The sequence below is a fragment of the Trichechus manatus genome, unplaced genomic scaffold (assembly GCF_000243295.1).
Source record: "Trichechus manatus latirostris isolate Lorelei unplaced genomic scaffold, TriManLat1.0 scaffold00250, whole genome shotgun sequence".
NCBI classification, from domain to species: Eukaryota; Metazoa; Chordata; class Mammalia; order Sirenia; family Trichechidae; genus Trichechus; species Trichechus manatus.
Genome location: NW_004444186.1, coordinates 1612222 through 1622546, shown reverse-complemented (window position 1 = coordinate 1622546; position 10325 = coordinate 1612222). Strand labels below are relative to the sequence as shown.

The 10325-nt window shown below is 49.5% G+C and overlaps 1 protein-coding gene across 4 annotated transcripts in view; it reads right to left on the bottom strand.

The window, feature by feature from the left end:
- Nucleotides 1-9111, bottom strand: part of MINDY1 (MINDY lysine 48 deubiquitinase 1) — a 12524-nt gene extending 3413 nt beyond the window's left edge. For 2 of the 4 annotated variants that reach the window (XM_023724596.1, XM_023724597.1), the window contains exons 1-6: nt 6816-7020; nt 3329-4135; nt 2888-2945; nt 1402-1466; nt 928-1086; nt 317-419 (exon numbers count right to left, since the gene is read on the bottom strand). In XM_023724596.1, coding sequence (XP_023580364.1) covers nt 317-419; nt 928-1086; nt 1402-1466; nt 2888-2945; nt 3329-3781 — 838 coding nt within the window. In that variant the 5' untranslated portion in view covers nt 3782-4135; nt 6816-7020. Of the gene's footprint in view, nt 1-316; nt 420-927; nt 1087-1401; nt 1467-2887; nt 2946-3328; nt 4136-6815; nt 7023-8883 lie in introns of those variants that run through there. The other 2 variants (XM_004389564.2, XM_023724595.1) reach the window with 2 other exon arrangements.
- Between the last annotated feature and the right edge of the window lie 1214 nt (nt 9112-10325).

Sequence of the window (10325 nt, the reverse complement as noted above, 5' to 3'; positions counted from 1 at the left end):
GACAGATGATAAATCAGAAACCTTAGTGGCCATTGTTCCCTCCGCATATTCAAAAACAACAAAAAACCAAACCCATTGCCATGAAGTCAGTTCTGACTCATGCTGACCCCACGTGCTACAAAGTAGAACTATTCCATAGGGGTTTCTTGGCTGTCATCTTTAAGGAAGCAGATTGCCAGGCCTTTCTTCTGCAGTGCCACTGGGTGGGTTTGAACTGCCAACCTTTGGCAGTCAAGCGCAAACCGTTTGTGCCACCCAGGGCCCTCCCTCCACATACAGCAAGGGCATGAGTTCCTCAGGAAGGGGGGGACATCACCTTCTGTCACGAAGTTGGTATCACTAGAGTGCTTGCAAGTGATGATCTTTTCTACCAGCTGATTGTAACTCAGTTTCCCAACTGCGTTCACAGCCTCAGGACTCTGCAGGGATGGCAGGGCAGGGTAGGACAAAACAACTGAGATTTTATGGGGGGGAGCCAATGAACCAAGCCCCCTGGGATTTCCACCCGATGACAAAGGTCCCTGAACTTTTGATGACTAAAGAACTGATCCTATTCGCCTGTGGTTTCCTTGTATTTAAACTTTTACAAGGTTAATCTTTTAAAAAGGTTGCAGTTCAAGGAATTCTGCACTGGGTCTGTCCTCTAAACCCTGTTCCCCTCCCAAACCAATCTAACCCCTGTTCCAAAACCAAACCCATTGCCGTCATGTCGATTTCAACTCATAGTGACCCTGTAGGACAGGGTAGAACTGCCCCATAGGGTTTCCAAGGCTGTAATCTTTATGGAAGCAGACGGCCACATCTTTCTCCCATGTAGCAGCTGGTGAGTTCCAACCACCGACCTTTCGGTGAGCAGCCGGGAGCTTTAATCAACCCCTGTTACCATCCCATACAGTGAGAGTCTCACTGGGGCGCTCCCGCCCTCACCTGTGGGTCAACGAGCCAGCCATGGTACAGAGGGATGCCTAGCAGGTCAAAGACACTGCACTCAGGTGTATACTCAAAATCAGAGACGCCTGTGAATCGCACATTGACATCCAGGCCTGTAGCCAGTTTAGGCAGCACCGACATAGCATCGTCCACGTTCTGGGGATGGAAAAGATCACGATGTGCCAGCCTCCCCTCCCCGCACCATTCCATTCCCACCTCCAGGAATCAGACAGGAATCCTGTTGTTTTTCTTCCCTGGTTCTTTTACAAGCCATTCCATTCCTCTCTCCCTCAACCCGTGTCAATCTTATGTAAACGAACACATTTTCTAGGGCAGAGATAAACCCTCCCCCTCCTGCAGAAAGAAATCCTGGTTCAAGGAACCCTCTGGAGAAGCAGCAGAAAGGCCTCTGTTAGTAGCCCTGGGTGTCCCCTGACGAACCTGCGAAAACTTGCAAACCTTTTACCTCACCTGCTGAAAATTAAGCTGAAGTCCCTCGGACTTCTCCTGGGGCTTGATGGACAGAAGGCAGTCTCCTGCAAGACAAGATCCCTTCTCAGTTTTCCCCATCAACGTCACAGGACCACAGATTTTCAGAGCTGGAAAGGGCCTTAGAGTCTCATCCGGCCCCCTCATTTCTCAGAGGAAGACACAGGCTCATAAAGGTGAAGGGCCCATCTGAGGTGTTATGGATTGAATTGTGTCACCCAAAAACAGGTGTTGTAAATCCTGACCTCTAGGCCAGTGGTTATACTCCCATTTGGGAGGGGCTTGTGTTTGTTACGTTAATGAGGCAGGATTAGAGTAGGGTGTGTCTTGTGTCAATCTTTTTGGAGACATAAAGGAGATTAAACAAGCAAGCAGAGAGGGGAGAGGATAGATGCCATGCCGATGAAGATCACCAAGAAGCCAAGGAATCAGGACCTTCCCAGAGACAACAGAAAGACAAAGCCTTCCCCTAGAACTGGCGCCCTGAATTTGGACTTCTAGCCTCCTAGACTGTGAGAAAATAAATTTCTGTTTGTTGAAGCCACCCACTTGTGGTATTTCTGTTACAGCAGCACTAGATGACTAAGACATAAGGTCACATGTGAAAGCTAAGGGCAGATTGGGTGTTACCTTGACCTCTGCCTTTCATTCCCTAGCCTTATAGAGAAGCCCTTTGGCCCCACACCCTCCCTGCCGTATAAGAGCCCTAAATGGGGAGTCCCTCAATATTCTGGATTTCTGGCTGAGTGGACAGCTCTGGGACCCTGTCATGAATTGAATTGTATCCCCCAAAAATATGTGTCAACTTGGCTAGGTCTTGATTCTGAGTATTGTGTGGTTGTCCTCCATTTTGTGATCTGATTATCCTCCATTTTGTGATGTGTTGTAAATCCTAGCCACTACGCCTGTGGTTATGGCCTCATTTGGGAGTGAGCTGTCCATCATGTTAATGAGGCAAGATTAGGTCATGTTAATGAGGATTAGGGTGGGATGCAACACTCTTACTCAGGTCACAGCACTGATCTGATCTAAGAGGAGTTTCCCTGAAGGGTGGTCTGCATCACCTTTTATCTTACAAGAGATAAAAGGAGAGAGAAGTGAGCAGAGGGGGAGGTGGACCTCAGTACCACCAAGAAAGAAGAGTCAGGAGTGGAGTGTGCCCTTTGGACCTGGGGTCCCTGTGCTGAGAACCTTCTAGACTCAGTGATGCCAAGACACATGGAGATCTCCAAGGGCTGCTGAGCCCAGAAATGTTGAAAGTAGATAAGGACCTTCCCCCAGAGCTGACAAAGAGAGAAAGCCTTCCTGCAGAGGTGGCACCCTGAATTCAGACTTCTAGCCTCCTAAACCATGAGAGAATAAATTTCTGTTTGTTAAAGCCATCCACTTGTGGTATTTCTGTTATAGTGGCACTAGATAGCAAACACAGACTGCTTGAGTGATTCCTCTTCAAGGCCCACTCACTCACCAAGATGGGCCATGAGCTCATCTGATGTGATCACTTCCTTCTGAGGGGGCAGCTTCACCTGGAGGCAAAAGGAGTGATCATAGGGTTAGCCATGTGTGTGCTTTCCCTCACAGAACGCTGGAGGTAGAACCCACAGAAAGACGGAGCCAGCGGCTGGGTTGAATGGGGGAGGAAAAAGCTTTATAACTGGTGCGAGAGGAATGGACATGACCTATGCAAGGCAGTCCCATCTTGCTAGAGAGTAGGAGAAACAGGAGTAAGAAAGAAATTGTTTGTTTTCTTTTTAGGAACATCTTAATCTCATTCATTCAAGCTGAAGAAATAGGGAGATAATCTAGAAAGTTTTGACTGGTTTGAGAAAATAAGGATTATCAAGGAGGTGGGTCAGGAAAGAACACACTCCCCAATATTTTCTCAGCCTCCATGTAAACTTTCCCTTACCTTCCACTGAAGAAAGAGGACGTTCATGATAGCAAGGAGAGGGCAAGGGCCATTTGTGCTCTGGGTGATGATGGGTGTCCGCTCTTCCTTCCAGGAGATCCACTTTACACAGTAGAAATCTAGCTCGGGCTGTCGGGCCCTAGGGGACAGGGGAAGCCCCTGGGGCCTGGGGCATGCCCCCACTGTCTCTACCTCAGTCTGAGTCCCATGGGCTGGCTCCACTTGGCTTGAGCTAGCTTCAGGTGGAGGGGACTCAAGGTTCTCCTGGTCCTGGGCAGGCAGCGAAGCTTGGTCTACTGGTTCCTGTTCTCCAGCTGCTCCATTAGCATCTCCGGCATCCTTGTCTTGAGGGTGCTCCTCTGGTCCTGACAGGACCTCATGGTTTTCAGAGGTGACTGCCTCTGTAGTCCTGGCCTCACCAGAGGTTGGCTGCTCAGGTTTGTGGTGCTCCATGGTCAGAAGGAAGGCAACTGAGGTAAACTAAAGACGTTTACTGACCTCAGGTGCTTGCCTAAACCAGGGTTGGTATGCAAAAGAGGGAATGGTCCAAGAAGAAGGAAATCATTGAGGTGGAAAGCAAACAGATCCCAGGAAAGTCTTGGGGGAGGTTAGATAGCGTCTGTGTTCTCCCTCTTGACTATGAGTAGCATATGTCTTTCTCAGCTTGTGTAAACAGGAGGGCCCCTGGACGACCTCTTTCTACCTCTAACTCACGGCGACCAGATAGGACCAACGAGGGCACAGGGCTTTTAGGCTTCGGAGGGATGATTCAAATGGGATTGAAGACATTGGGTGGAGTCAGCCTTCCTGAAACAGACAACAACAGGGAGTAAGACAGAGGAGAAAGACAGAAGGGAAAGAGATGGGGAAAGAAATGTTAAAACGATGCTTGTGGTTATTAATTGTGGTGACTGCAGCGCGATGGATTGCTTTTATATGGCCCTTCTCACCATGGTCTTGTAACTCCCACCAAATTATTGAGTGAGACTATGCAAATAAGTTGCTTGTGGCCCACCAAGGGGATTTGACAGCCTGCTAATAATGCTTATAAGGTACATGGCACCCTTGTGGGGAGGGACCATACAAATAAATTGTATGGAACCCTAATGAGGGGATGGGTCAGCCAACCTCACAGCAGTGGGGACCTCACTACCATCAAGAAAGAAGAGCTGGGAGTGGAGTGTGTCCTTTGGACCTAGGTTCCTTGTGCTGAGAACTTCCTAGACCCAGGAGACAGAGAGGGAGCTGTAATACTGGAGACGGCACGAGACAGCCAGAAGCAGCGGCTGAAAAATGGCAACAGCAGAGCCAGAAGACCCATGCAAGATGGTGAGGTGGGCCTCCTGGCCCACCAAACAAGGTGGCTACAGCGGGCATGCTGACCCACAGAGCAAGAGAGCTGAGTGCCTTTGGGCAAGAGACTTCCTGGCAGAGTGGGATACCTCTAGGAACCTGGCAGAACTAGGCTTGCTGACCCACAGAGCAAGAAAGAGCTGGGCGCCTTCAGGCAGGAGGCTTGCTGGTGGAATGAGGTGCCTCTGGGCACTTATTGGTGGAGCTAAAGAGCTTTGTAACACTTGCCCAAGCAGGTCAGAGGCCAGGCTGAGGGGCCCAGGGACCAAGGGAGAGGCCTGCCTGAGGGCATGCCTGAAAAGCAGGGCTTCGAACTGGTTCAAAGCGGTTCCGTCATGGCTGATGAGGTGAAATCGGAACAGACCCAAATTTTAAAACTTTGGGTGAAGTGGAGCAATAACTGGAACAGGAAAAATTACAAGTCGAAGCCCTGGAGTGGGAAACTCGGAAGAGGTGTAAGTGAGCCCTTTCAGGAGTCTGATGCAGGAGATTGGATTATTGCCAGGACTGTGGAGAGCGACACACATTCAAAGCAGCGTGGTTGGCCACCATCTTTGAGTGGGACACCACTGTTTCCAACTCTGCTGGTCAAGATTTCGTTGCTGTGCAACGTGCATGCTGCCCTTGTTTTCTAAGAGGGAGTTAAGTTTGTAACAGGGCTTTGACCCGTAATTTTTCCTGTTCTGGCTATCCTTCCAGTTAACCCACATTTAAAAAATTTGGGTCCATTGGGGTTTTGCTTCCTCAGTCATGATTGAACTGGGCAGAACCAGTATGAAGCCCTGTGGAAAAGCTGTCCTGACTGAAGAACTGTATCCTGAGTCATTCCTGATCCTGAATTGTAACCTGTTACTTCCCTAATAAATCCCATAATCGTTAGTATGGTCTGTGAGTTCTGTGTGGCCATTGCAACAAATTATCAAACCCAGCAGAGAAGTAGAGAGTGCCATAGAATGGACGGTTGGTGTAAGAATTGGTAAAAAGGAGGGTGGGGAGGGAGGGAGAGGAGTATTCACTAACTAGATAGTAGACAAGAATTATTTTAGGTGAAGGGAAGGACAACACACACTACAGGGGAAGTCAGCATAACTAGACTAACCAAAGCTAAGAAGTTTCCTGAATACAACCAAATACTTCAAGGGACAGAGTAGCAGGGGTCCGGTTATGGGGATCATGGTTTCAGGGGACATCTAGGTCAATTGGCATAACAAAGTTTATTAAGAAAATGTTCTGCATCCCACTTTGGTGAGTAGTGTCTGGAGTCTTAAATCTAAGATGCATCAATTGGTCCCAATCTACCTGGAGCAAAGGAGAATGAATAACACCAAAGACACAAGGAAAGAATTAGCTCAAGAGACAGAAAGGGCCACATAAACCAGAGACCTCATCAGCCTGAGACCAGAAGAACTAGATGGTGCCCGGCTACCACCAATGACCACCCTGACAGGGAACACAACGGAGTCCCTGACTGAGCAGGAGAAAAGTGGGGTGCAGAACTCAAATTCTAGTAAAAAGACCAGACTTAATGGTTTGACTGAGACTGGAGGGACCCTGGAAGATATGGTCTCCGGACTCTCTGTCAACCCAGAACTAAAGCCATTCCCAAGGCCAACTCTTCAGACAAAGATTAGACTGGACTATGGGACATAAAATGATACTCGTGAAGAGTGTGCTTCTTAGCTCAAGTAGATACATGAGACTAAATGGGCAGCTCCTGTCCAGAGGCGAGATGAGAAGGCAGAGAGGGTCAGGAGATGGTTGAGTGGACACAGGAAATCAGGGGTAGAAAGAAGGAGTGTGCTGTCACAGTACAGGGAGAGCAACCAGGGTCACATAACAATGTATGTATAAATTTTTGTATGAGATACTAACTTGAATTGTAAACTTTCACTTAAAGCACAACAATTAAAAAAAAAATGAATTGGTAAAAAGGTTGGAGAGAGGAGGCATGTCTGACCTCCACCTCATAGGAATCAGCCTTGGGCTGTTGATCTTGATTCTCCTTCCCCCTTGTGAAGTTAGACAGGAGGTCTGGCACCCCAAAACCATTTTTCACAGTGATCTTTAGCTCACCCTATAAAGGGACAGGGTAATCTCTCTGCCCCACACCAAACCCCGCCCCTTGACTACTCACAGAATGTCTAGGCACACACAGACTCCTGGTATCCTTAGTGATATCTTCTCTTTGCCTTGTCCTAAAGGGCAAAAAGGTTTATAGTCACATAGTGCTTGGGGTGAAGGGTGGAGAGGCAGTCAGTATCATGCCTTTAAAGACAAAACACCAGTGAGGAAGGGGAAGGTCTCCTCAAAGGACTCTACGGAACCTTGCACAATCCCTAACCACTACACAATGGTCTTGGGCGGGGCTTCCTGTAGGCTGGAGGGGAAATGGAGGCTATGTTGTGATTGTTGTTAGTTACCATCCAGTCGGCTCCGCTCGAGTTCCACCTCACGGTGACCCCGTGTGTGCCGAGCAGAACTGCTCCACAGGGTTTTCAAGGCTGTGACCTTTTGGAAGCAGATCATCAGGCCTTTCTCCCGGGGCATCTCTGGGTGGTTCGAACCACCAACCTTTTGGCTAGTAGTAGAGTGCTTAACGATTTGCACCACCCAGGCTGTGGGGACTTGAATCAGAGACTGGTTCTGATAAATAACCTCAGATTAGGGCCACAAAAACCACTCCCCCAAATTCCTCCAGTGAGCTCCTCTTGACGGCTGGAATTTAGACAGCAGCTTCTCAGTTCTTCTTTATTCTGAGACTGCCTCAACCTAAGATGCTCTCTCCCCCACTCTTCATATGGAATTTGAAAACACTGATTTTGATCTACATAAAAATACTTCTATCTAGCTGTATGTATACTCTTTATATCTGTTCCCATCTAGGTCATTTTAGATGTGAACCTGTTTAACCTGCTCTCTATCAGCACTAAGCACATCAAAACAATGCTGTGGATAGTCAAGGATCAAGGATGAAAAGCCACAGACTCTGCCCGCTGGAAAACAACTCCCTTGAACCTCCTTGCTCCCTCCCACTTATTCAGGGTAAGAAATCAGGGGAAATTAAGCTTGTTAAAAATCTAGCCTTTTCTCCAGCTTCCCTCCTAACCTGAGATATGCTTCTCTCTTGTCAACAGGCAGGAATTTAGGGCTAGGGGAAGGCCCAGCCTATAAGGTTAAGGAACATGGAAGTTAGGGAATAAGCCGAGTCACCCATATCGATCATCCTCCTGATTCAAACATAATTTATGCTAGCTGCATCTAATTTACATGTTGTTAATTTAGAATCAGAGAAGCCAAAAATTACCTGCATGCCTTACACCTTTCTTTTTTTTTCTCTCTCCTGTCTTCCTCCCCTCTCAAATGGCACTTAGGGTGAGCTTCGGAAGCAGATGCCAGGAACTGGGAAAGTTAAGAATGCTTGGAGAAAAGCTGGGCTCATTTCTTATCTTTTCTGTCTAGCGCCAGAAAGGATCAATAAGTAAATGGGGGTTGGGCAACCAGCTGGCTAGAGGCAAGAGTCAAAAGGAACCAGAAGCTGGACACCCGAGGGAGCTGGGTCTCAATCAAGGAGATTGGCCAGAGCTAAGTGGGTTGAGTCTTAGGAGGCGGGGCAGGGAATGCAATGCAGAGTTTCCACCGTACCAGGGGTGGATATTGAGGATTTTTGAGTAGGAAAGGCGGAGAGGGAGGGTACTCAAACAAACCACAGTTCTTTTTCTCTCCTTCCGCTCCAGCTAGAATTATCTTCTGTGGTGGGTGAGGGATTTAAAATAGCTCTGGCCCCTCCATAGCGGTGGCAGAAAATAGCCAAAAGTGGGAAGGGGAGAAGCATATGGAATGGGCATGTAGCTTCCAGAAGACCCCCCCAGGAACCCTTCTCTCTCTCCCCAAGTGCTGTACTGTCCCACCTAATCTCAGCCTGACCCAAATTCTCCTGCAATCGGGGATTAGATTTTCCCCTCAGAATCAGTCCAACACCACCACAGCTCCCTGTCTCCTTGCTTTCAGGGAAAAGGGCGAGGGTCTCACTAAGAGGAGGGAATGAAGGTACAAGGCAGCACCCCTTTTACATAGTTCCCCCGCAATCCAGACTTTGAGAGATCAAAGCCGGGAGGACAGTCAGTGTCAACTCCCCAGAGCTGGAAGGGAAGGAGAGCCGGGGGTGGGAGAGGAGGTGAAGACAGTGGTTCACGAAGTTTTACCTTGCAGAAGTGGGTGTTGTTCCAGGACTGAGAAGGAGGGCTCAGGTCTGGCACCTCGGTGGGGAAGGGGGCAGCAATGAGGGGCGCCGCCACGGCCCCCGCCGCCTTCCAGCTGTCAACGCCGGAGCTCACACCGGTTTAGGAGCGGCGTCCTGGCTGGGCTGGGCTGTGGCCGCTTGGGGACTCACGCCCACGCGCGACGGGGACCCGGGCAGACGGGCAGCAGGGGCACAGCCCGGATGCTCCCGGAGGCTCCGAGCGTCTTCGGGATTCCTGGTCGCTGAGTCTAGGCGTGCGCTCCAGGCCCTGGCTGCAAGCTGGTTTTCAAAGGAAGTTTGTGGTTTTTCTTTTTCCTCCTTTCTCCCTCTCTTTCTTTCCACCGGGACAAAGAAAAATTAGTCAAGGACAAGCTCTCTGGAGCAGAGGCGGCCTGCCCAGCGCTGGAAGGTTTCCATCCGGGCTTTCTGACCCGGTCAGCAGCTGGGTGATCAGCAGAGAGGGAGAGGGAGAAACAAGGGGAGAAAAACAACAGAGCCTTTCTCTTCCCTCCGCCTGCCTGCCGCTGGAGGGGACGGAGCACTCGTGCCTCTCTGGTGAGAACAGGGAAGAGCAAGTGCCCTTGCCGAGTGGGGAGGAGCAGGCTGGACAGCAGGATCTGGCTCTCCCCCTCCGTGTGGCAGTCCTTTGCTCTGGATCCACAGAAGCTGGGTCAAAGAGCATATTTGCTGATTTACTCATTTAGTGTAAAAAAATCCCTGCTCCTTTCCCTTTGGAGCCCTCAGAGGGTTCCTTTCCAAGTCCTTGCTGTATCATCTTTAGCCTAGAAAGGAAGCTGTTTGGGCTGCAACCCTGGCAATGCAGGATAAGGTGTGGAAGAAGCCGCAGGATCTGGGAGGATGGCGCAGCAGGGAGATCCAATACCCCTGTGCTCTGGCCCTTGTTCCCACCACAGGCCTCAGCTTCTCATCAATCACCTCCTCTTAATTCCCACCTCCGGGAGTTGGAAAAGCTGGTGTGAGGCTGGCGACACAAAGGAATGGATTAACAAATGCGAGAAATAACTTTTGATAATGGGAGTACGCTTATATGCAGTACTTTGTACTACACCGGGGCCAGCAGGGTGGCAGTTAAGGGAGTTGGAACCCAGCTCAACATTCGGAAGGGCCCTCCAAACTCCACTTACAGGGCTGCCATGAGGTGAAGCTTCAGGCCACTCTGAAAGCTGGAAGAGCAGTTGGAACCATCAGGGAGGCAGGGAACCAAGAACTAAGGTCACAACAACCCAGGCAAGGAATGATGAAACATTTGCCGAGGATGTGGAACAAACAGGCTACACATCTGTGAAGAAGCATCAGGAGTTGGTAAGAGATTGTCGGTATTCAGAGGAGGGGACAAAGATTATTCAAATTTTTTTCTAGCGTGGGCAACCACAAAATCGGTAG